The sequence below is a fragment of the Argiope bruennichi genome, chromosome 5 (assembly GCF_947563725.1).
Source record: "Argiope bruennichi chromosome 5, qqArgBrue1.1, whole genome shotgun sequence".
Taxonomy (NCBI): domain Eukaryota; kingdom Metazoa; phylum Arthropoda; class Arachnida; order Araneae; family Araneidae; genus Argiope; species Argiope bruennichi.
In genome coordinates, this window is record NC_079155.1 from 133,313,033 (window position 1) to 133,340,389 (window position 27,357).

Genomic DNA, 27,357 nt, shown 5'->3' on the forward strand with positions numbered 1-27,357 from the left:
GAATTAAGAAATAGCTATCAAATTTTGAAAGGCTCGATTTATACAGGATTTCAGGAAAAATAGGAACTATTATTTCCTTAATTCTTTAAGAAATGATGAAGTATTGCAATCTCCCAAAATATCAGAATATCAAAATTCACACATGTACGCACACCCCTTCATTAAATGTCATTGTTTCAATATTCTGTGTTATTTGTTCATTAAAGTTGCTTAATTTGAATGATTTAGGATTTGGACAAATTCCGAACCAATTTGTTTGGAAAAATCCACTTAACACCATCGGTTGAAAAGCTTTCTTTTTGTACGTCCTTGCAGGTTCTGGGAAGCAGTAGAGAAAAACTCTTTATCTTTGGAGGAGGAAGTCGAGCATTTCAGCATTCTGAGATCTCAGGCCATCAAGTCTCGTAAAAACCGCAAAGTTAAATGATGCATTGAAGAATATGTCAGAAGGATATAAAACACGCTGGTCTTGCGCGTTCAGCATTTCTAGAAAAGCTATTACATGGTGTATATTAGTTTGAACTTTTTGAAATCTCTGTCTCATTGTGGCATGTGAAGAAGGCAATCCTGTAGACATCTATGGAAGATCTTATTCTGGATAAACCTTTAGGTAATTGTAAGAAGTTCGAATTGTGACTCTGGGCGAGATCGCTGATAGTATCATGTTAGGATCCTGAAGAATATCTCAAACGACAAGAAGATCAGTTCGAGAAGTTAATAAGGGCTATCCAGGAACAACCACGGCAGCATAAGACTACATCTTGCTCTGCAGGCGAGAAGGAGCAGATGATGACACTTTTGGGTGCAAATGTCATTTCGCCAAATTGCAATAAAATGAATGTATCGATACCTTTTAATTTAATTTAATTTTAAATTTAATCCTAATTAATTCTCTATTCTTTAGCTTAAATTAGCCCATGTTACTTTATTCTAAAGTTTGTTCTTATTTCCTGAACCAAATTTTACTTTTTAACTTAATTACTTCTAATACACGCTCTAAAAAATTGCTGATTCTTTTGTTTCCCACACCACGAGCGAAGGAATAAAAATCAGTAACACCTAGGTATTCTTGTCAAAAATACCTAAGATTCCCTTTCTTAAGTCGATATATGTCAAAGAAATCCCTATCAAAATTTCTTAGTAGAATCATTGAAGAAAAAAATGTCTGACACTTTGCTCTTGTGTCTGGTACGGACAGATATGTTCCGCCTTTTGTTTCCATGTACAAGTTATGGCTCCCGCACGAATAAAATTCATTCCAAAAGTTTCTTCTTTTCATCTGCAAAATTACGTTTATATAAATATACAATAATCTAGTAGTCAACAGAAAGCAATTAGATCTAAGATTAGTGATACAAATTTCTAAAAGTTATTTTATTGTATATGAAAATAAGAATTGACGAATAAGAGAGATAACTGAGGATGACTAAGATGTGAGAATTTGACTGGTCAATTTTTCCTTCTTGTATTTTCCATCCAATTTACCGCCTAAAAAAGTTCGTCTGTACTGAAGAGAATTTATATAAAAATAACTTTTTATATAGAAAGAGAGAGAACATGTTAAAAGAATGAAATCGCATCTGATGGAAAAAGATAGCCTATGAAAATATAGAAATAATTTTATATTCACATACTAGTATTGTCTGCATAATCTTTATTCATTAAGAACCTTCATGCACCAAAAGTAATTCAAGATAATTTTTTCATTTCTTACTAGGCAGAAGGTTTTCAAAAAGAAGAAGTTTTCAATTATTTTGTTTGTCCTGAAAGTGAGTAAATTCCTTTTTGCTTCTAAAATTTGTTGCTCTGGTCTTTGAGAGAATGAAAATATTCTTAACATTGAAATGAAGTCGAGGATTCTTTTCATACTTTAAAGTAAAACTGACAAAGATAATTCCTAATAGACATACTTTTATTAGTAAAATAAAAAAATTCAATTTTAACATTTTAAACTTTTTAGACTTTAACTAATTTTATAATTTGTTATTATAATCATTACACAATCCCGAAATCATTTTTTTTCTCTCAAATTGCTTACTAAATAATATTACACATATGGAATAAAACAAAACTGGGATGGAATAAGTGATAGTTAAAATCTAAAAACAGAAAAATAATATTGTTACGGATTTTCCACCGCCAGGTTCTTTTGATAGTGGGTGCATGGTGTGAGAACACAATCAGCAAGCCTCAGTAGGAAACAACGACGTTTATTTACACGAAGACACTAATACAAAGACGACGAGTACACAGACGACAAATATTTACAGCCGAGAAGAACACAGGACAGCACACAGTAGCACACTACAGACGACAGTAACCCACAAGTAGTAATCGTCCACAGCACTTCAAGCGGCCAGACAGAATCCAGCAGGAGAGGGGATTCCACAGTATACAACAGGACTCGGCACACAGCAATTCAGCACTCGCTCCACACAGCGTTAGCACTCCTCCGTTGCTTCTCTATCCTCTCGAAGACTCGTTACTTGTCGGCGACTCCGACTACAATTCACGACGACACACCACAGATTGAGAGTGCCGGTCTTTTATAGCTTTCGGGAAGCGGGCCTAGTATCTTCTAGAACAATCAGGAGTATCTCGGTTCCTAATGGACGGATCGACAAAATTCTCGAAGTTTCGAGCATTATCCATTTTGTCGAAAAATTCGTCGGCAAGTCGCCAAATGGTCGCCAAGCTCTGGGATCACTGATTCGGCATCCGACAGCATCCAATACAGATGACTGTTAAATGTTTTTCTTATGATGACACTATTCGTGATAGGAAGCAAAATTACAGGTTGTAACAATATTTATTATATCGCCGCCGGAAATGCACAAATTAGAAGAATTTTTTACCCAGATATTGTACATGAGGAAGTGAGACAAAAATTGATTGCAGAATTACGTTTTTATAAATATAAAACAAATCAAATTAAATTAAAATGGGTAAAAATAAAAGAATATTGGCAAGAAAATAGTGAGAAATTCTCAAACATAAGAATAAAATCTAAGGTAATATAATAATGCAATACATTTGACGCCACTTTGTAGCGATCACTTTGGGTGCAAAGTGATCGCTACATCTAAAATACCTTTAAAATAATACAAATCTATGGATAGACAAATATAACAGAAAATTAGATATAAAATATAATATACATACAAAAATTTTCATCTTACTCATTCATTTTAATTAGGAGCAGAAAATCGATATTGCATACAAATTTGAAAAAATTAAATGCTTTATTCTTTCGGTTTTTGTTTTAATGGTCTCTTTTTTTAGAGGTCCTTTGATGAATAATCCTTTTATATTAATAATATTCATCAAAAGATTCGGCGTTGTTTAGGACTGATTTTCAAATCCCAAAAACTCGTAGATTTTCTTGAGCTGATGGGGATTTCTCATCATCATTGTTCTAGTGTTCTGCGATTTCCTCTCTTCTATTCATCCGCGCTTTTCAAATCATTTCGCTTGTACTGCTTTTCAAATTTGTATCAACGTTCATTCAAGCCTGTCAGACACCAATTATAATTAATGTTACAATTACTACAGATTTTAGTCCCAATGACATTCCTGGCGATTTGTAGGAGTTTGTACAAGATCATATGTATGTCTCATTCATGTCCAAAATGACCCCTGATTTGGTAGTCAGAACCACTGCTGTCTTGCCAATTTTGACAAGGATTTATTATAAAAGTATGACAAAATCTGCATTGCAAACAATGTATGTCGTGTCACTAAAAAGAATGCAGTGAGAATGTGTGATGCTTACGTTCGAAATAAGAATATATGTTTAAAATAAATGCGACAAGTGTGCAGTAAAGCTTGAAATCATTTGTGTATTCTTTCTCTTTCTATAAAATTCCGAATGGAAATCAATCACCTTTATCCATTCAACTAGGAACCCTTTCCTCATTTACTTTTCTTCACCAGATACCAACGGAACTTATGCCACAGAGATTGATCTTTTACTACCAGAAGATGTTATTGAGGGTTCGGGAAGAGCATATGTGTCCGTTACAGGTAAGAGGTTGCTTTCAGAGCTCATTCATTGTATCATTTAAATATTTTTTTTTTACTTTAAATGACATACCTCTTCATAAAATGTTAGATACTTTTTCTAATGCAGATAAATTTTGATATTCCTTTTTTTTTTCAGAACTTGATAATCAGATGCCGTTATTGCAAGTGAAATATTTTATTGAAATTATTTATGAGAATCCTCGAGTCGGTTCTTTTTTATTGAAACAAAGATATGTTGGTCTAATGAAATGGCAATTGAATGAAATGAGTTCTATAAAATAATTCCTATAAAATCAAACAATATACAGTATTTTTTCATTCTTTTAAAGCACTGAAACGCATAATCTGAAAAAATATTCCCTGCTGCTAATTTTCTGCTGTTTTTATGAACTTGAGATAAAATGTCGGTATTTTCTTTAATTTTTTTTTTTTAGCATGCATCCAACTTCCGGTTGTTTAGAAGTATATTGCCAAAAAAATATGTTACAAAAAGTAATCCTCGCTCCTGTCTATGAACTGTAAAAAAGCATTTATCCAATGCCTTGGGATAGTTCTCATCGCTTTATTTTTGGAAGCTCTCATTCCACCTTTTTCTAATGACTACTCAGCATGAAATCCTTTATCTTGTCAGAGATTCGACGGTGGATTGGAGTATACCAATGACCTCAACGAAAGTACGATTATATTATATAACTGATTTCCAATGTAACGGCCTTTCATGACATCTTAGTAAGGTACTATGAATACGGCAGAAAAGAAGTTATGTTAAGCGATATAACAGTAATGACGGATTAAGTTCTATTCTAGTTTTTTTCGCCGCCAATGGAGACTGAATGATCAGCGGAGCCCAGTAAATCATAAAGCTCGTCGTTTGAACTATCTATCAGAATCTGGTAGATATCATTTGGAGAGGCAACTGTTATGAATCCAATGAAGTTATCATTTCAACCCATTAAAAAGTTTAAATGATGCATTAGTTCGTCTCGTTTACAATTCTTTTAACGAAGAATCAGAAAATAAAATAACCAAATCTTAACAATAAATGTCATCATTAGTTTCTAGTACCTGGTTAAAATTTAATTAAAATTGTTTAACAACATGGTATTGCCATTAAACTCGTTTTTTTTTAATTGGTCATTTGCCAAATCGGTATTAGATTTACCGCCATTAAAACTCACTGATGGAGGGAATTAGCTACGAATTCGTACAATATTCTGATGCCTAACCTTGAAATTATCATAACAAAAGTAAACGAATGAAAACAGAAATATTTAGAAAAAATGAAGAATGGTTCGCATGTTCTTCTCTTGCAGGTGACTTAATGGGTCCAGCTTTGAACGGGCTGAGCAATTTGGTAAATCTTCCGGTGGGTTGTGGGGAACAAAATATGGTTCTCTTCACTCCTAATATCGTCGTCATGGATTATTTGACTTCGACTGGAAGAATGACGGAGCAGATGAGGACGGAGTGTTTGAACAATATGAAAATAGGCAAGTTCTTTTTATCTTCTTTTCCCTTTGGATTTAGCATGGTTTAAACCAAACGCTTGACAAAAGAGGGGCTTTTGATTCTCTCTCTTACATTTGATATCCGGTTTTAAGCCCTTTTCTACTAATAATAAAGGAGAACATATATGTGTGTAAGAACTTAGCAGGCAAAGGCCTTTAATTTAGAAATATCAAATTTGCGTATCTGAGCGATTTGTAAAAAAATTCAGTAAGAATTTCGATTAAGAAGTAAGAGTTATTTTGCAGTTTTCTTGCAATCATTTCCAGAAATATTAGTGTACAAAACGCATACCGCACTTTACCTACTTTACCGCATGAAACAACATACAATCATTTGAAATTGATTAGCCAGTCATTCAATTCAAGCATCTAATGGCATCACGGGCTTCAACTCCATTAAGAAGGTTTTTGTATCCAATAAACAAATGTGACGCCTTTAAAACAACACGACTTTAAACCTTTATTTACTGAAGGGATTTTTTTTAGGCCCGTGTGTTTATAATGATGCTATATTAATTTCAACATTTTGAGACCTGTTGGGACTTTGAAGCTCACTTCTATAAAGCTCGTTCTTTAATTGTTGAATGGTGGCAGTACAAGTTTATTTCTATTTAAAAGCTTGCTTACATCCCGAGGAATATGCGAAATATGTGCTTCTAGGAAAATTTAGGTAAGACCTCATTCAAAGTATTCAGAAGGTAACATATCCCTGGATATAAATGAGAAAAAAAAATGATATTTTTTTTAAATCCTCAAGAAAAAATAAGAGGCAGAAGTCATCTGTTTTCTGAATACATTTCTACGTCTTCTGCCTCTCTCAACAATTCGCATATTGATTTGAATTTCTTTGTATATAATCGATGATAATGCACGAAAGAAAATGTATAAAAATGATTTAATAGTAAAAAGATTTTTTTTTTCATCGTATGGCAGCCTTTACCATTGATAATTTGTAATTAAATGCCATTACCTAGCCAATTACCACAGAAAAAAACATATTGAAAGACCTCATAAGATCATTTTATGACACATTTCATTTCGTTTCTGCTTTGCAGGCTATCAAAGAGAAATGCGCTACCGACACAAGGACGGTTCATACAGTGCCTTTGGATCGGGCGATAAGGAAGGCAGCCTGTGGTTGACGGCCTTCGTGGTCAGGTCCTTTGGACAAGCCATGCGCTTCATAGACATCGATTTCCATGATCTCGCGTACAGCACCGCCTGGGTTCTCGGACGGCAGTTCGAGAATGGCTGCTTTGAGCCTTCCGGTCGAGTGCACAACAAGGCCATGAAGGTTTGAGTTTGGTTTCTCTTTTATTTATATTGATTGGGTCTGAATCATTTAGGCATCTATCAAAAATTTTCGAATGTTCACAAAATGATTATATTTTTTAATAAAGAACGAGAAATAAAACCCGCGGTCATATTCTACATGAAAGTATCGATAAATTCTACAAAAACAAGCTGAGGTGGTACCCCCGAAACATCCGCGTATACTGTCCAATGAATGAATGCTTGTACTATTCACCATACATCACTGGCAAACAATAGTTATAAAAAGACCTATTGGCGTGCGATCTGTACTAATTAGCCACTGGGATAGGTTCAACACACAACCGATATTAAGCCGGATTTTTTCCAACCGACTGAAACCAAAATTTAACGCATAACAACAAATGCGCAATATGAAAGTTCGTATATTTAGATCCTTTTCAAGCTATCCCGTTAACTCGTATGTGAAAATAGAGACCGACAGACAATCAATCCCTTGAGATTTCTGGTTCTAAATTGGGTGAGTATCGTCATTTTAGATGTTTAAATCTGTGTATCCGATTTTATAAATCTAGCTCTCTTCGTTTTCTAGCTAAAATGTTAACTAATATTTGGACAGACAGATTTCCCCTAAGTGAATTTCGCTCCAAATTTTATAGAAATCCATAAATTTGTAGTAAAGAATTTCTTAATGACACTTTTTTCAAGTAGGGAGAAAAAATGGCTTTTTCAGACTCGGAAAGGTCTGAGATTCGTCAACATCTCGATTTCATTTTTTTTTTTTTATGAGTGCAATAGTTTATTTTTGTACTTCGTGTACGAATAAGTAAAAAGCATTATCATTTTCGAATTTTTGAAAAAAGAAGCTATACTATTAAAAAAAATCTGTCTTAAATCGAACTGCTTATCTGAAGCATCGTAACATGCTAATGTTTTATGTCTGTTTTGTCTTCGTTTGCTTTGATTGCATCAGTCATTTCATTTTATGCGTAGTTTTTTCATACAGAAAAAAATGCTAATCGAAACACAATATCATCTTAAAATTGTCGCTTCAAAGTAACGCGAATAAATGCAAATCAAAAATCGAAATGAAGGGTCGAACTAATTTACAAATGTCCTAAGCCACGAATCTGCTTTTTTCATGGACGCAACTGTGAAAGTCGGCGTTCTCTTCATTCGATAATGACACGGTGGTTTAATTATAGAGGGGCAGGATGGGTAAAATGTCGGGAATCTGAAACGAATGACGTAAGCATATAGACATATAAATTCTCTAGCCCTATAATTAAAGGACTGAAAGGTAAGTAAATATGTTAATAAAACCAATACCTTGCCGAATAACAGATGAGGAATTGCAATCTTTCATTGATACATCTGAAATCAATGTTAGCCAAAAATGCTATCAGTATACGATACCGATACACGATAAGTACTGCATTATTTTCTTCAGACTAAAAGACCTTTATCAGCAAGCATTAATATAAGGTCTTTAAATTCAGAAAGCATGGATTTAAAAAAAGTGATTGAGAATCTCGAATATAAGGGGCAGTTTTCTAATTAGTGATAGTAGGAGTTTAAATTTTGAAGATTCCCTCCTCCCCCCCCCCTCTTCAAAATATTTGCCGCATCCTGTTAAGTTGGTGATGCAATTTCTGCCAAATCTCGAATAAAGTATATGTCTATGCAAGCAATAGCAGCAGTGATAAAGCTTTCAAACCATTGATAGTCGTTGGACGTAGAGTCAATAACATATAAATACATCGATGTATTTGAAATCAACGTATCATACAAAAAAGGGATAAAAATTAGATAATTTCATTACGATAACCAAATAACGCGGGGTCTGATCTCTTTCTATTCGGGTTTGTAGAAGATATATTGTCTACATTCCTCTAAATCCAACGGTCATTGAGATACATAACGATCAGAAAGGCTAAAGATTCGAAAGACGTTACTTCTGTAACACGCCTGCATACATTAATCCAGGCGTGTTACAGAAGTTTGGAAGAGTTACATTGCTCTGACCGTATAATAAAAGGAGCGCATACTTTACATTTTTGAAGATCGCAGTGAAAAATTTGAATGCATTACCTCTCGAAAGACGGTATGTCCTATAAATATAGTAACTACCTGATGTACAGCAAAAATTTGAAATCAAGGCAATTATTTTGACTTACTATATTCAAATAAATTTTAAAATATGAGTAATTGTTAAACATGTAACTGTTTCAGGGAGGTCTGACCGATGGTGAACATTCCTTGGCACCTTTGACTGCTTATGTTCTTATATCTCTTCTCGAATCCGGGACTCAAGGACCCGATCAACTTTCGATACGCAATGGGCTAATGTGCCTGGAAACGGAACAGAATCCCAATAATTACACATTGGCCCTATTTGCGTATGCAACAACCCTGGCACAAGAGAAGAGAGCTGCATATCATTACTTAAGCAAATTAGAAGAGAGAGCCACCATCAAAGGTAACTCCTGCTATTTCTCCTACAGTGGTACGGTTACAGTTTTTTGCCAAAAATGTAAAGTTTAAAAGTGTTTGCTTTTCTTCTGTTGGGGGACACAGATTTGGAGGAATACAGAGAACTTTAAGGTTCTCTCAAAGTATTGACCGGCTGCTCGTAAAACAGGATGTCAAATGTAGGGGGAGATTAGGAGAAAAGTTAGAGATTGACCACCTGTGGCTTAGGGCAACCACCTCGAAGAGAATGCCACTTCGGAGAATTTGTCAATAATATGGATGGATTATGTTAAAGACAGCATTCGGTTCAACAAATCCTATCGATACTGCCTCGTTCAGTGGTGGTGGGGTGTTCGGCTGTTCACAAGAAGAAGTGGTACGGTTACATCTTTGTAACGAATTATTTTTTCGCACACAACATGGAACCAGTCATGCTGAATGTATAAAAAGATGTTTCTAATTTAAAATACAATAAAAAAATGCATGCGTCCTGGCTTCAGGGTAGCGCGTCTTCCCCGTGATTTGGACGTCCCGGGTTCGAGTCCTGGTTTCGGGCATGGTTGTTATTTACACTGTGTTCTATCTGTGAGGTTTGTGAAAGAGCCTCCCTCCCTGTAGAAAGGGGTTGTGCAAGCAAGTGTGTGAGTGTCATCTTCATATGAGCTAGAAGTCAGACTTCTGCCCCCGGGTGTTCAAGGGACATTACCCTCAGAAGTTACTGCACTAACTCACCTTAAATCGCTGACTTAGTCAGCGGGCTTGTTTATGATAACTGCCATAAGTAACAAAAATAAAAAAGAAGCTGCATTTCTGAAATTTGCGTTATCGTAATTTTACTTTAAAAAAGTTAATGAATTTAAAATTTTCGGAAACTTTATAAAAGCCCATATTTGGTGAAAAATACTCTCGTCGTCTAATTTTTTTTCTCCTATTTACTTAACCAAAAAATTTGATTCTCAAAAAGTCAAATATTTATTGCGAAATTTATTGATTTATTCCCTTTCTTGATCGAATCGCAAAGATTTGATATAATGTTATTGCGTTATTTGTAGAGATAATTTTAGTATATTTTAATTTCTATACAGCTCATCCTAATAGACTACTTTGCATCTTGGTCACACCTGCAAATCATCAAATTGTATAGAAACATACAAAATTTAGCTCGGTGAACATATATTTCATATTGAGCTTAACAGTAAAATATATCGGTGATTTTTTATGACATCAATGATATTCTGACATCAAGAGCGCATTAAGAGAAAAAAATTATGTGATTCTTTTCAGACAATCTCTCGCCAAATGGGACAAATGTTCTTCCTATGTTTTCATTATTAATAAGAATGACTGTCCAGTGGAGGGGCGCCGCATCATGTAGTTACACAGGAAAAGCTTTTTGAACTTGCATATAAATTATTTCAAGAAAATGAAAAAAAAAAAAAAAATAGAGAAAAATCGAATATGGCGACCTAATTTGTAATTTTCATTTCGGAAATGGCAGCATATTTCAAAAAGATGCATGACTGATTATGTAAACTGAATTCACCAGAATTGAACCTGGCAAATTCAGTTTTATTTCGTTCAGCATTTTCTTAGAAAATAAAGGCAAATTGAAAAATTTTAGTTAGAGGGAGAGTATTAAATAAAAATTTTCACCTAATTAAATTATATTAAAAATGCGATTCATACTAAATGATTCACTAAAGTGGACAATTTCAAAATCTAAAGTTTTAAAGTTAATTTTTTAAAGTTTACAGTTTAAGGTTAATTTTTAAATATAAAGTTTTCAATGCGACACATCTGGAGTACTTCTTTATGAATGTAGTGACCTGAAGATGAATATTCACTTTACCACCATTGCCCAACTCCAATTTCTCTCTCGAGTATGACTCACAAATTTATCTTTGCGGGATGACCTGAAATACAATGCACTCGCCCCAGTTTTCTGTCTACGATCAGTTTTAGGCATTCTTTTGTGAGAAGCCATTTAGCTTATCACCTGTCTTTAACCCCCCGGGGGCACCTCGAAATGAGGTGAGATGCTTCCGGCATGGTGGTTGGATCTCGCAACCCTGGAGGGTACACTAATAGGTGGGGGATCTGACTCCTCCCATCGATGACGGGACGTACTTCCTTCGGGGAGGGTTGTACCATGGCCGGCGATGGCCCTTAAGACTCAACCACAGTTCCCGCCAATGTTGCTGTTGCGGCGGTCCTGTCATTCAGTTTTTATGGTTTAAATCCGTGTGCCTTCGTGGCGGGTCGGAGAGTTAGATGGCTGACTTATCACCTGTCTTTGCTCTTAAATCTAATTTACGAATTCCTTCACACCACAAATCAAAATTAAAATGTCCGTTTTTTATAATCAACACATAATTACGAAGCAGGCCTACAATCAAATTCATAACATTGCGCTTCGGGCTAGTGGAGACCGAAGTGATCTGCAATAAGACTTCAAATCAGTCGGGTGCCATCAGACGTTAGCATATATGTGAGTCACGTGAGCTGGTTTGACGGGGCGCCTAGCATCGGCAGGGGCTTATCCCCGGTAATGGCGAACTACAGAGTGGTTGATCCTTTGCCGTAGGCATCTCCGTCGAGAGCTCAGTCAGATCTGAGCAGAGTTGATTTTATAGTCTTGTCATGATGCAGGAGGAGGGTGAAAGGGTGATCAGGAATCGTTTCTATTGGTTGTTGAAGATTATGTGGTGAAGGAGTATGCTACCGTTGGACTTTTTGGTTCTGTTTACGTTAAGAAATAAGTGACTTTTGTTAATTTAGATCATATTCAATAAAGAGTGATAAATAATTAATGACAAGAAAATAAAGGTGAATAAATTATAGTTTAATGAGAGTGTACAGAATAGGCTTAAAGAAGAATATTTCGAGGTCTTTTGGTCTTGTGATTAGTAGTCTATTTAAGAATTTTTACTATTGCAACGTTATTATTTTTATCCGTATTTTTTTAAAAGTTGGTTTCAAGTTTTTTAATGATTTTTTTAGAGGGGAGGGAATCTAGGGATTTGCACATATCTGTATTAGGCATGAACCATCTCATTTTACATATATTTCTGAATAGCTTACTTTGTTGAATTATTTTTAAGTTTGTCTTGGCAGCATATCCCCACATCTGGCATGCATATGTTAGTAATGGAATGTCAACGTATATGTGGGTCAACAGTTCCTCCATCACTGAGGGCGGAATTTCACAGGAGGGGGGGGGGAGGCACTTGATTTAATTTCACGACCTCTGCACCAAAATAATCTTCATGATGCTTAGAAGCGGGGCATTGATATCGTTAAGCTAAATCTTTCGGCGAACTGACAAAAATGCAGCTGAATCAACTTTCCTTACAGGTAGCCACATGTACTGGGAATCGCCATCAGAGGAAAATGGCTCCAAATCCGTGAACGTAGAAATCGCTGGATACTATATCCTCAGCAGGATGAGGCTGGATGGGAAGGAAAGCGTGTCAACAGTATTGCCAGTCGTCAGATGGATAGCGCAGCAAAGAAACGCGCAAGGAGGCTTCGTTTCAACGCAGGTAATTCTTTTTATATGGTTAATCTCACAAAACAGCTGAAATTCTATCAAGTCCCTATTGAATCTAAATGCTCCATTTGGCTTAATTAAACGCAGTTTTTTACTAAATAGTATATAATATCTATTACTAATTAAATTATAATTATTTAATTATTAAATCACAGAAATTATATCAACAATTAACACGTGATGAGATATTTCGATAGAATCATGTTACAATTGATATGCCATTTAAAGGTATGAATGTTTTTTTTTCAAATAAAGTTCATTTCTAAATAATTTCAGTCTTTCGTTATCGTTTCAGTTTGTTAAATTTATTTTAGTAATGACATTATTTCTATGAATCAAAAACATCAGTAATTAATATTTAAAATGGTATTTAATGAAGCCAAGTTGAAATGAATTAAAAAGTATATCTTATTAAATCCTAACTATATCTTATTTAATATCATGGATTAAAATATGAATTTTTGCTTGTCGGTATTGTAAATTTCGTTTCATTTTATTCTATGTTGCGACGATAGCTTTACTCTAGATTGTGTGAAGAATTCCTTAAAACGTAAGCAAAATGTTTATTCCATATTTTGGCTCGAGCATCTATTAAGGGCAAGTAGTATGAATACTCCATTGCAAAAGAAACATGTTGCTTATGATGATGATATTCGTTGAGTAAGCAACAGATTACATAATGCATATAATTAATTGATCTTGTGATATGAAAAACCATTGTCACCATTGCGATATGAAAAAGACGTTCTACATTTGTGAGCACAGATGGACTGAACGAAACTAGGTTGCAATTTCACCACAAAATTATTGAGGGGGACGGGCAGAAAGATGCTAGTGCATTGGCGCCAAAAGAACACTGAAATGGATTTTATAATATAGATATTCATTTGAAAAATTTAAACATGTGTTACATTCTCTCTAAGCTATTCGAAGTTGAGCCAGCGTTAAATTTTACTTTTTTGACTGCAAATGTTGATTCCACCATCACATTTTTTTGTCACACTCAAGGACAAACCCTCGATAACCGTTTCACACGATTTCTTCTGACAGACAGAACAAGCTACCTGAGAAATCCATCGAGTGAAATAACACACTAGATCGCAGTCTTATTCTTATATCGACGTATCTAATGTTTTTCAAAGATCCAATCCTATTAAATCAACTCAACATCAAAAATACATCTGAATCATTTTAATGTATATAAATTCAATGCATAGTTTTTACTTCTTATATGCAGGATACAGTTATAGCCTTGCAAGCCCTGGCCCAATATTCCGCCCTGCAATCGACTTCTCCCGTAGACATCGGATTGGTAGTGGAAAGTGACGAACTGGTCAAAGGATTCAAAGTGGACGAAGACAACAAACTGCTTACTCAAAGAATTCAAATACCTTTACTACCAGCTGTGGTCGACTTGCAAGCAGTCGGAGACGGATGTGCCTTAGTGCAAGTGAGTACAAACGAACACCTTTTCCGGACGTTAAATGAACATTATTATAATTATTTTAGAAATGTTTGCCAAAGTTTAACTCTTCGGTGTTTTGTTTTAAACTAAATCCGTAGCATCTTAATTCCGGACTATTCAATTGAGTATAATAACACAGCATAACTTTTTGAGTACTGCCATTCTTGCCTTACTTCTGTACTTACTTAGCTGTGCTTCTCTTCAACTATTATTGAAGAGAAATAATTATACAAAAAATAAAAGCTACTCCGAGATTAATGTTTCTTTTATATCTCCAAATATTGTTTTTAATATGCAGATACAAATTTGAAAGTTGTGTACAGATTAATTTTTAGTTGAAGTTCAAATTTGGTAGAAAGTAAAGAACAGACAAAGAATGAGATTTCGCACGATTAAGATATGTAGTAGGCAACGTATGCTCGAGACGAAAACGATATAAGAAAATCGGAAGTTAAATACAATTTATGTATTCACTATTATTATACGGTTACAGTAATTGCTCAAAGTTGCGACAATTTTTCAGAACATAGAATTGGCGATATCCATTACATTGATTCCTGGATATTCTGGAAAATATTTCCAAATATCCATACCTGATATTTCACAAATTTTTTTCCGATATTCTTGTGACAAGAATCTTATCCCAATCAAAAGGAAGTCCTTATATAATATTTTTTATGGTGGCCTCTGAAAAAAAAGAGTCCATGAGAGATAAATTTGATGTTGTAGAGTATTTCAGTGTTTCGAATATTGTTCTGGGGCAAAATACACTTTCAGTTTGCTGCCTAGAGTGAAATGTTATGGAAAGTTTTACTCTTCACTGATCATAAAAGCTTTCTTATTTATCAAAAAAGTTTTTCTAAAAGATGACGACTGTATCTACGGACTTGATAAGTGAACAGCTTCCCACTATCGATGAATGTAGCATGCTCAAAGAATTAAATATTTTCCAACGAATTACGGTATCCTTGGGATAATGAATCTAATTATACATATTGTTCCAAACAAGGTTATTATGCTTAAGGAGCAGCTCAAATTTTCACTGAAAAGATAATTTCTTTAAACAGGATGTTATTGTGATATTACATAAATAGTTTCAAAATTTTTTTTATTATATAATATATAATTATCTAATGTTTTATGGTTTGGTAAATATTCTTGATAAATGAATAGTTTAAACTATAAAACGTTCCATTAGCCAATTCATGAAGGTTTGAATTTAAATATTTTAAGCCAATCAATGGCTGCCACGACCAAATTCCATTCTTTGATTAGTGAATTTTAATGGAGGTGGCTGTTCAAATGATCAAAAAACGCCTAAAATAATGATGCGCAAATCTTTATAACTCGGCCGGATTTAGGCGAAATACAGTGAAACTTTTCTGTTTGTTTAAAATTTTAGATTGCCATAAAAAATTTTATTAAATATGATTGAATGAATCATGGGATTGTATATGAATTTATATTTTCTATTTTAAGTTCATTTATTGAACAATATAAAAAATATAATTCTTTTCATCATGATTGGGGGCCATTCATTTATCATATAAAAAGGTCATAAACAAATTCGCCAAAAGTAATAAAAACGATGGAATACAGTTATAAATAAGTAACAAATCTTCTTAACTTCCAGTTCTCCCTAAAGTATAATGTCGAAAAAGTTTCTGGAAGCGAAGCTTTGGATCTGAGCGTCACTGTGGTCAGACTGGGGAGCTCCATTTGCAACTTACCCAGACTCGACATATGCATGAGGTAAAAATCTCCGTTTATTTAGATGCAAAACTTTTATGATACAGTTTAACTGCAAACAATTATAATCCTTTGAATCTTTTTTTTTTACATTATGTAGTATGTTTGATAAATACTCGAATTCATGTCTTAAGAACTTTATTTTGCACACATCAATTCTTTCTTCTCCAAATCGCTTCTCATTTGAGACAATGCATCCATCTCATTTCCATTGTCCTAAGATGACAACAACCTCTTCATTTCATATTTTATCATTTTATATGACCACTTGTTCCAATGACCTACTGGTTCACTTTGGATTTTATGTATGATATTATATTAAAGGGAGCTATGTCTTTTGAATGAGGTCAGCGATTTAGTATAGTGATCGATAATGAGTAGAATTTTGCAGGCTGTGTCACTGAAGAATATGCAGCAATTTGGGAGGAATTTTGGGCATAGTCTTTGATTTACTTTAGTCGAAATCGCGCACACAAATGATTTTATTGACTTCGCTTCATCTGGATAATGAATTGATGAATAGAAAATACAAGAGACACTCGTTGTTTCCATCAACACATGAATTCGACTGTCTTCGTCATCACCAGCACGCTTGATCTACTGAAAAAAAAAGCAGTTTTCTTCAATGTTCTTCAAATTCCCTTAGCGCTTTATCAATTTCCTGATATTTAATTAATATTTGATCGATTTATGTGTTGTCCATCCATTTTAAATGAGGATAAGAACAAACACAGGAAGCTAATATATATATAATATTTCACATATAAAAGTTTACAAATAACCTTGTTTTCGGTTTTAATAGATGAAGTGTAGAGGTCTATTAATCGAATCATTGATCCTTTAAGCATCGGTAATGCCGTCAATCCATGCAATACATGGATATTATTTAATTTTGTGAATCCATTCCAGCATGCAGTTACTTTTGGCAAATGGCGGTGCTTTACTCGAATTGCCTCCACAGAGAAGTGCCCTACATTCTCCTGTTCTTTAAATTGTGCACTTAGTTATATTTCTAAAAGATTGTTTTTTAGGAAGTTATTTTGGCATATATCGGTTTCAGCAGAAACATGGTAACAAGCGTTTCTTCCGATGATAGCCGTTCTTGCATATCCAGCTGTAAAAGTTGGATATACAATTTTGATGTCGTTTGAAGTCAGCTTTCAAAAAAGTTAGATCGCATATTGATAATGTTATTTAAATAAGTCTGAAAGTCGACTTTCAAAGAACTTAGATCTTAATATCAAACATCAAAACAAGTTTTGGATGTCATTTAACGAAAAAAATTTCTTACTATTGGGCGAAAGAAAGAAATTCCAGGTAACTGAATGCATATTTTTACAAATCCCATTTTCGTGTATTTGAAAAATATTGATTATGATTAAAATATTGTTAAATGATTAAAATATTGATTAAATGATATGATTAAAATATTGAAATATTGATTATGATTAAATAAATAATATCAAAAATCGCACAGAATTATTCAAAATGAATTCATATACAGGTAATTTTATATCTCAGAGAAACAAAACGGAAGAACATTTTAAAATACGCATTAAGTACGCATTTTCTATATTAATGACAAATAATTAATATCTGCTTTTTTACAAGATAGTCTCTAAAATAGCTATAATATAATCGACCGAAAAGAAAGAGAGTTAAAAAATACCCCCTATACTCTTTTAATCTGGATCATTATCGGATGTGAAATCCCACCTTCCATTTCGACGTCTAAAAACCGAGAATGAAAGTTAGTTATAGAATAATAAATTTCACATTTTATTTAGATTTTTTTATGATAGCTTATAGTAAAGGTTTGAGGTCAGTAATTTTTATTCATTTACATTTGTGCTGATTTAAAATATTCTCGGGGCAGCTGGAAGCTATTGTTAATACTTCCTTTCGGCATTTTTCACTTTGTATTTGGCAATGGTATGTTTAGTGGACTGCTATTTTTTAAAATCCGATTGTACTGATTTCGTTAACATCATGGACGGAGAAGATCCCATCGCGTGGCAATGAGATTTTTAATTTCACATCGAAGGCGTGCTGCAAATAAGGCTTTTTTTTAAAATTTATTTCCTAAGCACTTTGCCAGTGTGCATGAGATTGTCCATCTCAACTTTCGTTAACTAATCCGACAGTCACACTCTAGATATTGCTAACAAGCTGGTCGGTCTTTTAGATGAGCACTTCTTCTAGATAAGATCCAAATCGTTAGTCCATTGCATTTTTTATGTTAGTTTTTTACATTTTGCATGTCTAAATTTCGAGTTCATATTTATATCTACAAAAATAACATAATTTTGAAATTGCCTATTTTTTTGGATGTCTAACATTTTTTTTTTAAACTTTAATAAGATTTTTTATGGCATTTCAGGTACAAAAATCCAGATCAGAGCACGAACATGGCAGTGGTATCCGTAAAAATGCCTTCTGGGTTTGCTCCCGACGAATGGAGCCTCTATGAGGTAAAGTTTTGCCCTAATTCTGGTACGTGATTTATTTGTCAGTGACTTAACAAATTCCTTTTTTTTACAAGTAGATGTTCGGCTAAGTAAAATTTTACTTCCTGTTTGAATATAATAATAATAATAAATCATAAGTAAGTGCAACATCTTGTCTTTTTCAGTTACAATCCAGTCCGGAGGTGCAGTTGAAACGGCACGAGTTAGAGGGCAATCAAGTGAATCTGTACTTCAACGAGGTGACATTTCCATTCTATTAGAACTTCTACTTTTTCGAAAAATATTTCCCCACTTTAATCCGCTTTCTTACCTATGAATTTTGAGCATGAAGACGACTATGGAAAAAGAAAAAATAAAAGTTTCTATAAAAAAAAATTTTTTAATTCATTCTTATAGCAAAAAAAAGCAAAAAATTTTTTGCCTTATTTTTTTTTTAAATTTATAATTTATTATTGTAAATATTATTAAATCCTTGTAGTTACAAATTGTCAAATTAACTATAAGGTAATGCTACTCGTGTGAACTCAACATTTATTTAAATCATTCGATTAATTGTAATGAAACTCTGAAAATGTTAAGATTCCATATTATCATCCAGAATACACACGGTTACGAAATTTTAAAACTTGAGAACATGAGGAAGTCTGTAATAAATTGATTATATAAAACTTCGCCATTACAAGCACCATTAAAATTAAACAAATGTGTTTAAAGACTGTTCATAGGGCTTCCAAGAGTTTCATTATTTTGATCAAATAATTTTAAATTCTTAAAAGTGTGATTTTAAAGTAGATGAACCCTACATTTTGATATGCAATCGAAAATTTAAATTATGATGAAAATTTTAGATATAAAGTTTTGAGAAAATCTATAAATAAATCTTCAAATCGCAAAAAATAAAAAAGACAGTTCCGACCGCTTTGAGAATAAAAAAGATTCTAGAAATTATATTTGAATATTTTAAGTCAAAATAGTGAAATTATTCAGAATTTACAGGTTTTTTTATTTGGAAAATCCATATTTCATCAGACGTATATTACTTTTGTGAAGCAATCATATTCGCGTTATTTGAAAAAATTAAGAAAAATTAATCCAAATTTTGTTTTTATGCTACAAGTATTAGTTATGTCTATTTGAAAGATGCATGCTTCAATGTATTCTAATTTCCTATACCAACATTACGAATGTTCCTTTCTGTTATATCAGTTCTTTTCATGATGGACTATCTGTCTCGATTGATGTTACCAAGAGCAATGACTTTCGTATCGGGGGAGATGGAGAACAAGCACGTATAAACACTTGTATAAAAAAAATGTAAGCGCAGTTTGGTTGTAGTTAAAGCAAAACTGAGCGACCATTGAGACTGCATATCAGCCTCTTGATGGAAGAAAAGACTCAACATCCAACGACCGTCACTATTGTTAAGATGGGTTCACACGAAACCAACTATTGTGCTCAATAGAAGGTCACGCCTACTTCAGGAAAATCACGTGACCGCAATGGGCTAATGGCAAATAGTTGTTCCGTCGGGACAACTATTTGCCATTGTCCCAGCGACGTCATCTCAACTGTTCACATGAGGACAATACAGGGAGATTACAATTGCGCGCAATAGTTGGCCTCGTGTAAACTCACCTTTATTGTTTGACACTTTAGAGAAGCATTGCATTACAAACCATAACGGAAGAGGTACACATTAAATTATCTGTGTGGTTTTTATTCAAAATTTGAATATATTACTTCATGGAATACGTGTCTTCAGATTAATATAGCAACCACCAACTTTTAATTTGGGCTTTAGTTTTGACTCACCTTGCATATGTTTTATATGCCTTAGACATCTACTGTTTTAAGAATTCATAAATATTTTAAATGGCTTATTTAGAATTATGAAATTAAGCCCTTTGTATTAGTGAGCCATGTTTGAAGAAAAGTAATATGAAGCAGATTTGACTCTCAGTCTTTCATATTATATCATTACAGCGTTTGACTCATGACTTGTAAAAAAAAAAAGGCTTGCTCTTGGAATGTTTGATCAGATTCACGATATAAGAAGGATATCTTGAGGTGGATATCGTAACTCTGGACACATGAAGATAACATCTGAATCGTCCTGAAACCAATAAATCTTTGATCCTAAGAACTAAACTTTGCCATTATGTGATCGTAATAAGGATATAAAATTGAATATTAATCTAATATAGTAGCGATAAGAAAGTATGCACACAGAAAGTATATTCATTATCATCTTAAAGTGCAAGAATATACAAATCCAGCAACTAAATAAAAAAAATATAGCAATAAAATATACAAAATTAAAAAATCATAAAAATTAGAAAAAACTGCACAAAAATAAAGGTTGGATCACTGGAATTTATCTATCAAGTGATTTCCGAATCACTAGAATTTCTTCAATTTTAAGTTGGTGTAAAAATGGCTTTGTGTTATTAAATGCTCCGAAATTGTTTCAGAAATATATTAGAATTTCGATTAATTCCAATTATAAAAAATTCAATTAAAATCTTGAAAAAGGCCTTAAGTAGAAAGAAAGAAATGTGTATTGTCAAAGTTGATCGCTCTAGGTTCAGTGGTCTGTCTTATGGAGCATTTCAACGATATTTCATCAAGTATGTAAATTTACGTATAGTGTTTCAGTCTATAAACATTATTTATTAACATTAAACAGACAGAATAACATAACTATAAAGCAGAATTTTTTCTTAACATTAAAATATTTATTAGTGAGATACATATCTGAATATTAAATAACAGATAAAACCTTTGTATAAGTCTGATTCACGCTTCATATCGAATGTTTTTAAATGAGATCACATAATTCAGGATTTCATAAAATTTAAAATCAATTTAAATGTCTTTAAGACATATTTTTGAATTGCATTGCTCACGAGAATATTTTAGATATTTCCTAAAACTCAAGAACTTTTGTCTTCATCTTCATTATCTTAAACACAAATATTTTCAGATTTACATGCTTCAACGATAGCCATACTTTCTGCATGCGATGCTTAAAAATATTAGACGATTCTAAACTGCAGACAAATTTAGAAATTAATCACAAATTGAAAGCTTTAAGGATATATTTCTTTGCAATGTTATTAATTCTCCAACAGTCCGGCATTCTTTTTTTGTATAACACAAGATTTTGGTACAACACGGAGCAAAAATTACTGCAGTCACCTCAGATTATTATTTTCTTATAATAGGACTTTCACTTACTGCAATATAAACAAATTTGACGGTCCTTCATAAAATGCGAATTTTTCTTGGAATTATTTTAATAGATTAATTTTGTTTAATACGGTTTTGATAACGAATGAGCCGTATTATAGAAGAGCTGCTGTATTATGTTGTCACATTGCTTCAATTCAAACTTTACTCTTTTCTTCAGCTTACCAATGATCGAAAATGTTTCATGTTCTTCATCAAAAGTGAAATTGAAATCGAGGAGATAAAGCCTTCTTCGGTTAAACTCTATGATTACTACCAGCCGGGTAAGTAACCAAGAAAGAGCACATACTCGTGTGTGAAAATGATATATCTTTTGGGTAATGTAAGTCAACACTGCAAGTAAAATGAAATGTTTCGAAAATTTTCAGCAATTCTTAAGACAAGGTGGGGGGGGGGATCATTCACATCCACATCAGTGATTTATGAAACACGACGCTTTACAGAAAATTAAGAAACAAATATATATATATATTTTTTTTTATCAGAGAATAATTATTTCCTTATCTTAAGGAAGATTTTACTACTTCTGTTGTGGTTTAATATTCCTTTAAACTCAAGCAACTTCTACGGCGATATTTTAAAAGCAGCATTTCTTTTCTTGTTCCTGTTAAGTATTTTACTGTGTTATTTCTTTTGCTAACATTTAATTTAATTTTTGAAATTCTTAAAAATGTTAAATGGTTTTCTTTTCTTAATAATTATTTGAGCACAGAAAAACTTTCACTATTAACCATTAGGAAAGGGATTTATATGTGTTGCCCTAAACTAGGCAGTAATCTATCAGGTGTTTCAAAATTAATATGGAAATTTCGAAGCAATTTATTAATTTTTCTAAAGCTGCTTATTACTCGAAATCATTCGCTTCACGGCACACATCAGTGTGACGGGCAACTTCTTCCCATGCATTAAGCAGCGAAACTGAAATAAATGGTACAATTACCGCTTCAAATCTACTTCTCAAATAGGATAAATTAATTAATAGCACAGGATATATGCACACAATCTTTCATATTCCTCCCAAGAGATCAAAAACACAAATTTAATAAGTCTACGAGTGAAAGGCTACTTCAGATATGCAAAATATTCTTCAGATAACCTTTTATCTATCTCTTATTCTTCCCTTTCCAAAGACATCTAATCATTTCCAGTCATTTATGCCTACAAATTGTCACTAAACTTTATGCGGAGCGCATGTTGAAACATAACTGCAAATTGACTCTTTTCAAACTGCAAAACGAAGATTTCTGTTCTAGAAATACTATTTATGCTAATTGTGATTTCGCATGAAAAGTGGGAGTAATATTTTATGAACATATGTACAACTAAAACTAGCAACTTCAATTTTTCAGTTGACTTTTACAGAATCCTAATATCTCATTTTAGATCTCATATATTATAAACTTCGATGTTCGTTTTGAAAGACTCAGCACTTTAATGTCTTATTCTTCTCGCCAATAGAGCTGGAAATTACCAAGGAGTTCACACTGCCTTCTACATGTTCCGTGCCTTCCTTACCGGGTATTGCATTCAATTTATCAGAAATGCTTCCGACACCGCCACCAACTTTTCCAATAGATGTAGATAACGAGGAAGAAATGTTCAGTATTTTGCCCGTACCTGCCGCAGAGCATACTTTCACGACAAAACATGCATTAGGATACGGTGACTTGGACTCTGTTGCTGAGTCTTTAACTACGATCCATCCCACTGAAAGTGTGGCAACAGGACCCTATCTCCCTGTTGATGAAATATCAGCAACTATGGATAAGACAGTAGAAACCCCATCGAAAGGAATGACCACTGAAGGGCTTTCTTCGGAAACGACGCTGTTGCCCATTGAAAGCGAGCAGGCGGACGATGCAAGTCCTCACTGGCCAGAAAACAATGTGAGTCACCTGGCCAATTTTCTGAACATTGATCAAGACCTCGATTTTCCGGACGGAATAGAAGGAAACCTGCCAGTATCGGTTCTGTCGACGGTTTCTCCACCAGGTAAACGACTCCAATGAAAGGGATTCTTATGGAAATCTCTTTTTATTTTACTTATGTTATTTTTTTACAAGTCTTGCCCTGAGCAGAAAACAAAAAGCGTTTATAAATGGATATCCATTTTTAACTTGAAGCAAATTAAGTCGAAAGGGAATTCCCATTTATAGCATTCCCTTTTTTTAATTTTTGAATTAAAACATGCTGTTATTACTTTCGAAGAATCAAAGTGAAATATTTACAAAGGCCTTTGCGGAAGCAACATCAATATATCTCTAGATACAACTCGGTGTACACATCATGCTTATGTTTGTTCCGCTTCGGAACGATTAGAGCGATTCTGAGGGAATTTGGTGTATATCGATTTCATAGCACTGTCGGAATAAATAAATTGTAACCTAATCTCTAAGAATCACTCAAATGCATTTAATAAAGGGTTATGTTGCATGAAATATGATACAGATTGGGAAAAGTTGATACACATGTTTCTCATTATCCTAATTTTTAGGGTGAAAGATTGCTAAAATATTTATAAAAATGGGAGTATTTTAATTTTCGCATTTCAATTCAAAGAATTAAAAATTTGTTGAAGTTAAATTTTATCCAATCAAGATCTTAGGATAATATTCCCCAACCCTTACCGTTCGGGTTGGTTGGGATGTCAAGAAATTCGATTCGTCTCTTTCAACCAATAGAACTAAAATCAATCTTTACTTTATGAGCTTTGACAGACTATAATTGCTCTTACGATATTTCTCCAATACAGAGAGTCCTGAAGAAATCGGACAGAAGAATAAATCTGATAAAACGTAGCTTCTCTTTGTCCAGCTAAAGATGCTGTAGAGGGAAATGAGTGACCGAAGGGCATTTCATAAATGGATGAGTTAGCACCAAATTTTTGTGTTCAAGATTCCGAAAAAGGGAGATGCCAAGTAGTTCGTTAAACAATGTAAAAAAAAAATCTACACTGCTGCATAAATTATAACTGGAATCAATTTTTGTACTTTTAATTCGTGTATTATTTTATCAGAATTTGAGCATTGCAGAACATTTACGTTGTGTCATGAACGGTATGTTATTTACATAACATTACTGTTATTTAAAAGATACTACTGCCATCCATAATACTTTGATAAGGAAAGAAAGCCGGTTAGAGCAAAATATTCTGATTGTACTTTATAAATATTAATGGGAAAGATTTGATATGAGTTTAAATGATATTTTATCTTTTTTTTTTTTCTTCTTTATTAGTTTTCTCCTTAGATGAGATTTCAAACTGTCCGATATGCATAACACAGTTTCCAGAAGATTTCAATGACATCTACTGCAATTCTGCTTTTGGTAAGAAAACAATACTTTTTTTCTTCATTGTCTCTATGAAATTAAAAAAGAACACATCATTTCTTATCAAAGAATATATCTACTTAAGAGTATTATTCCAAAATATTTCCTCTTACAAAAACTGTTACTTTCAAAACTTATACAACATTAAGTATCAAATAGCTGTCACATGTTGCAATTCAGTATCTATTAATTAATTCCTTCTTCCATTCCTTCGATATTCTCCGAAGATTAAGTACTAAGAGCGTTATTAAACTTTCCGACCAAAAACAGCGCCGTTTGCTTTTCTCTTGAGAAATACTAACAGGCAAGGTATAAGGTGAAAAGGAGAGTTTAGCTGTAAGGGCGTTATACCAAATCCCAATGAGTTAATAGATTAGACGATAGATATATTCCAGAGTATTCCTGTGGAATTAACCTATGAGGTATTTCAGTTGCACATGAGTAGTTAGCATCAATATCTCGTTCCTGAGAGTTGTTTTCACAGTTCGTTTCCTCCACATCGGTACAAAGAGCAGTGATTTAATTTCTTAGCTCAGGAAGGGAGCGTACTTCAACAGGATGAAAGAGGTATACGGAGAGCAGTGTCTCTTACGGTGTTCATATTCACTTATGTGAAGGAGCGCTTAAATATCAAAAATTTTCCACGCCCAGGGAAGGCGTACGTTGTGACCCACAGTGCCGGAATTCGAATCGTTGGATCACCACACATGAAATTGTTGTTGATCTGCAGACAAGCAAAGGAACTGAGCATCACACGATCCACAAGAAGCTTGATTATGGCAAAGTTTGTGGACAGTGGATGCCCAAATATCTCGATCCGTCAGTAAGCTAGGAGGAAGGAAGCCATCCACTCCCTTACTACTCTCTGGTATCAGTGTTTCGATGTCAATAGAGATTATTTATAATTGCAATCATTTTCTTTTGTTAGAAGTCACTCAATGAAAATTATCGTTGATTTTTTTAAATACAATTAAGATAATGACGATTAAAAATGTTAAAATGTGATGTTGTTACTATAGGTTTGGATTCTTCTGTGATATCTTTTTCCAGTATTGCTCGGATATGAACTTATGCCCTCCACTACATAGCAGTCACATTTTTTTAAAAATTAATAATATATACACAAATCTTTCTAGCTTTACGAGTGATCGTGCGAGATGGCAAAATGGGGACAGTCAAAATACTTCAGGACATCAGTTATTTCCTTCTGCAGCCGAAAGCAATGAAGAAATTTGCGAAATTGGAATACGATCACAAATGCGATTGTGCACAGTTACGAGAAAGTAAGTGATATTGAACAAATCATTACATAATTAATAAGGTATCTGTAAGTAATGCCTGTTATGCCTGTTATAAACCGCCTTTTACTGTTCGTTAAAATAGCAGCATTTAATGGAGGAATAAATTTACGATTTCTCTTTCAAGAAAATACAACGTATATATATAACCAAATTAGTAAAAATGCCAAGTTAATATTAGCAAAAAGAATAAATATAGAATCAAAAAGGAAGAAATTAAGAATCTGTTCAGAAGACTTTCACAAGGGTCACACTGAGGCAGGGATTCAAACAAGGATTTTTTTCTGTCAGGGGTCTGACTTTAGTCCAACAATATTGATCCCTCATGACCCGAAAATCTCCTGAAATTGAGGCCTTAGAGATAAATCATTTTTACAGAAATAAAACTATAAATTACAATCTCCAATTTAAGCGAAAATTATAATAACATATATAAACTATAAAAGAACACTTACAACAATTATAGAAACAAAAAGGAAAGCACATACCAGTAGCAGGTAAAATCTCTACAAAAAAAGATCTGCCCCTGCATAAAAATGCTTCGTCATTCAAAGTAATAAATAATTGGAGGATCTCAGCGCCATCTATTGAGTTAGTTGACATGTAACCGAAAGTCTATTTTTAATTGTGCCAAAAGATTAGTAAGAAGTCAATCCTTCTCTTATTAAAACTTCTATATTGCAATAGTTTCTGGGAAATTCATTAGTAGTTAAGTTTTTAATGAGATTATTTGTTGCTTAAATATAAGAAATTTTGATATGGCATACTCTTTTAATCCTGTTGAATTGTAAGAAAATTAAATTTTTGACAATTTTAGAGTTTAGATAAGAATATTAACTACTAAGCTTAAAATTGAATCCTGAATAACTTTTATGCTCTTTCCTTTTTGTTTCTGTAATTGGTTGTGAATGTTCTTTTATAATTTATATTATGTTACTATAATTCCCGCTTAAATTGAAGATTGTAATTTATT

The 27,357-nt window shown here is 33.3% G+C and overlaps 1 protein-coding gene across 5 annotated transcripts in view; it reads left to right on the forward strand.

Moving 5' to 3' along the window:
- Positions 1–27,357, forward strand: part of LOC129968520 (pregnancy zone protein-like) — a 137,535-nt gene that overhangs the window by 103,155 nt on the left and 7,023 nt on the right. For 4 of the 5 annotated variants that reach the window (XM_056082499.1, XM_056082495.1, XM_056082496.1 and 1 more), the window contains exons 21-34: positions 1,718–1,769; positions 3,934–4,023; positions 5,337–5,513; positions 6,587–6,825; positions 9,036–9,282; positions 12,630–12,817; positions 14,063–14,275; positions 15,924–16,042; positions 18,420–18,510; positions 18,672–18,746; positions 21,917–22,019; positions 23,215–23,748; positions 24,994–25,083; positions 26,223–26,369. In XM_056082499.1, coding sequence (XP_055938474.1) covers positions 1,718–1,769; positions 3,934–4,023; positions 5,337–5,513; positions 6,587–6,825; positions 9,036–9,282; positions 12,630–12,817; positions 14,063–14,275; positions 15,924–16,042; positions 18,420–18,510; positions 18,672–18,746; positions 21,917–22,019; positions 23,215–23,748; positions 24,994–25,083; positions 26,223–26,369 — 2,365 coding nt within the window. The remainder of the gene's footprint in view (positions 1–1,717; positions 1,770–3,933; positions 4,024–5,336; positions 5,514–6,586; positions 6,826–9,035; positions 9,283–12,629; positions 12,818–14,062; positions 14,276–15,923; positions 16,043–18,419; positions 18,511–18,671; positions 18,747–21,916; positions 22,020–23,214; positions 23,749–24,993; positions 25,084–26,222; positions 26,370–27,357) is intronic. The other variant, XM_056082498.1, reaches the window with a different exon arrangement.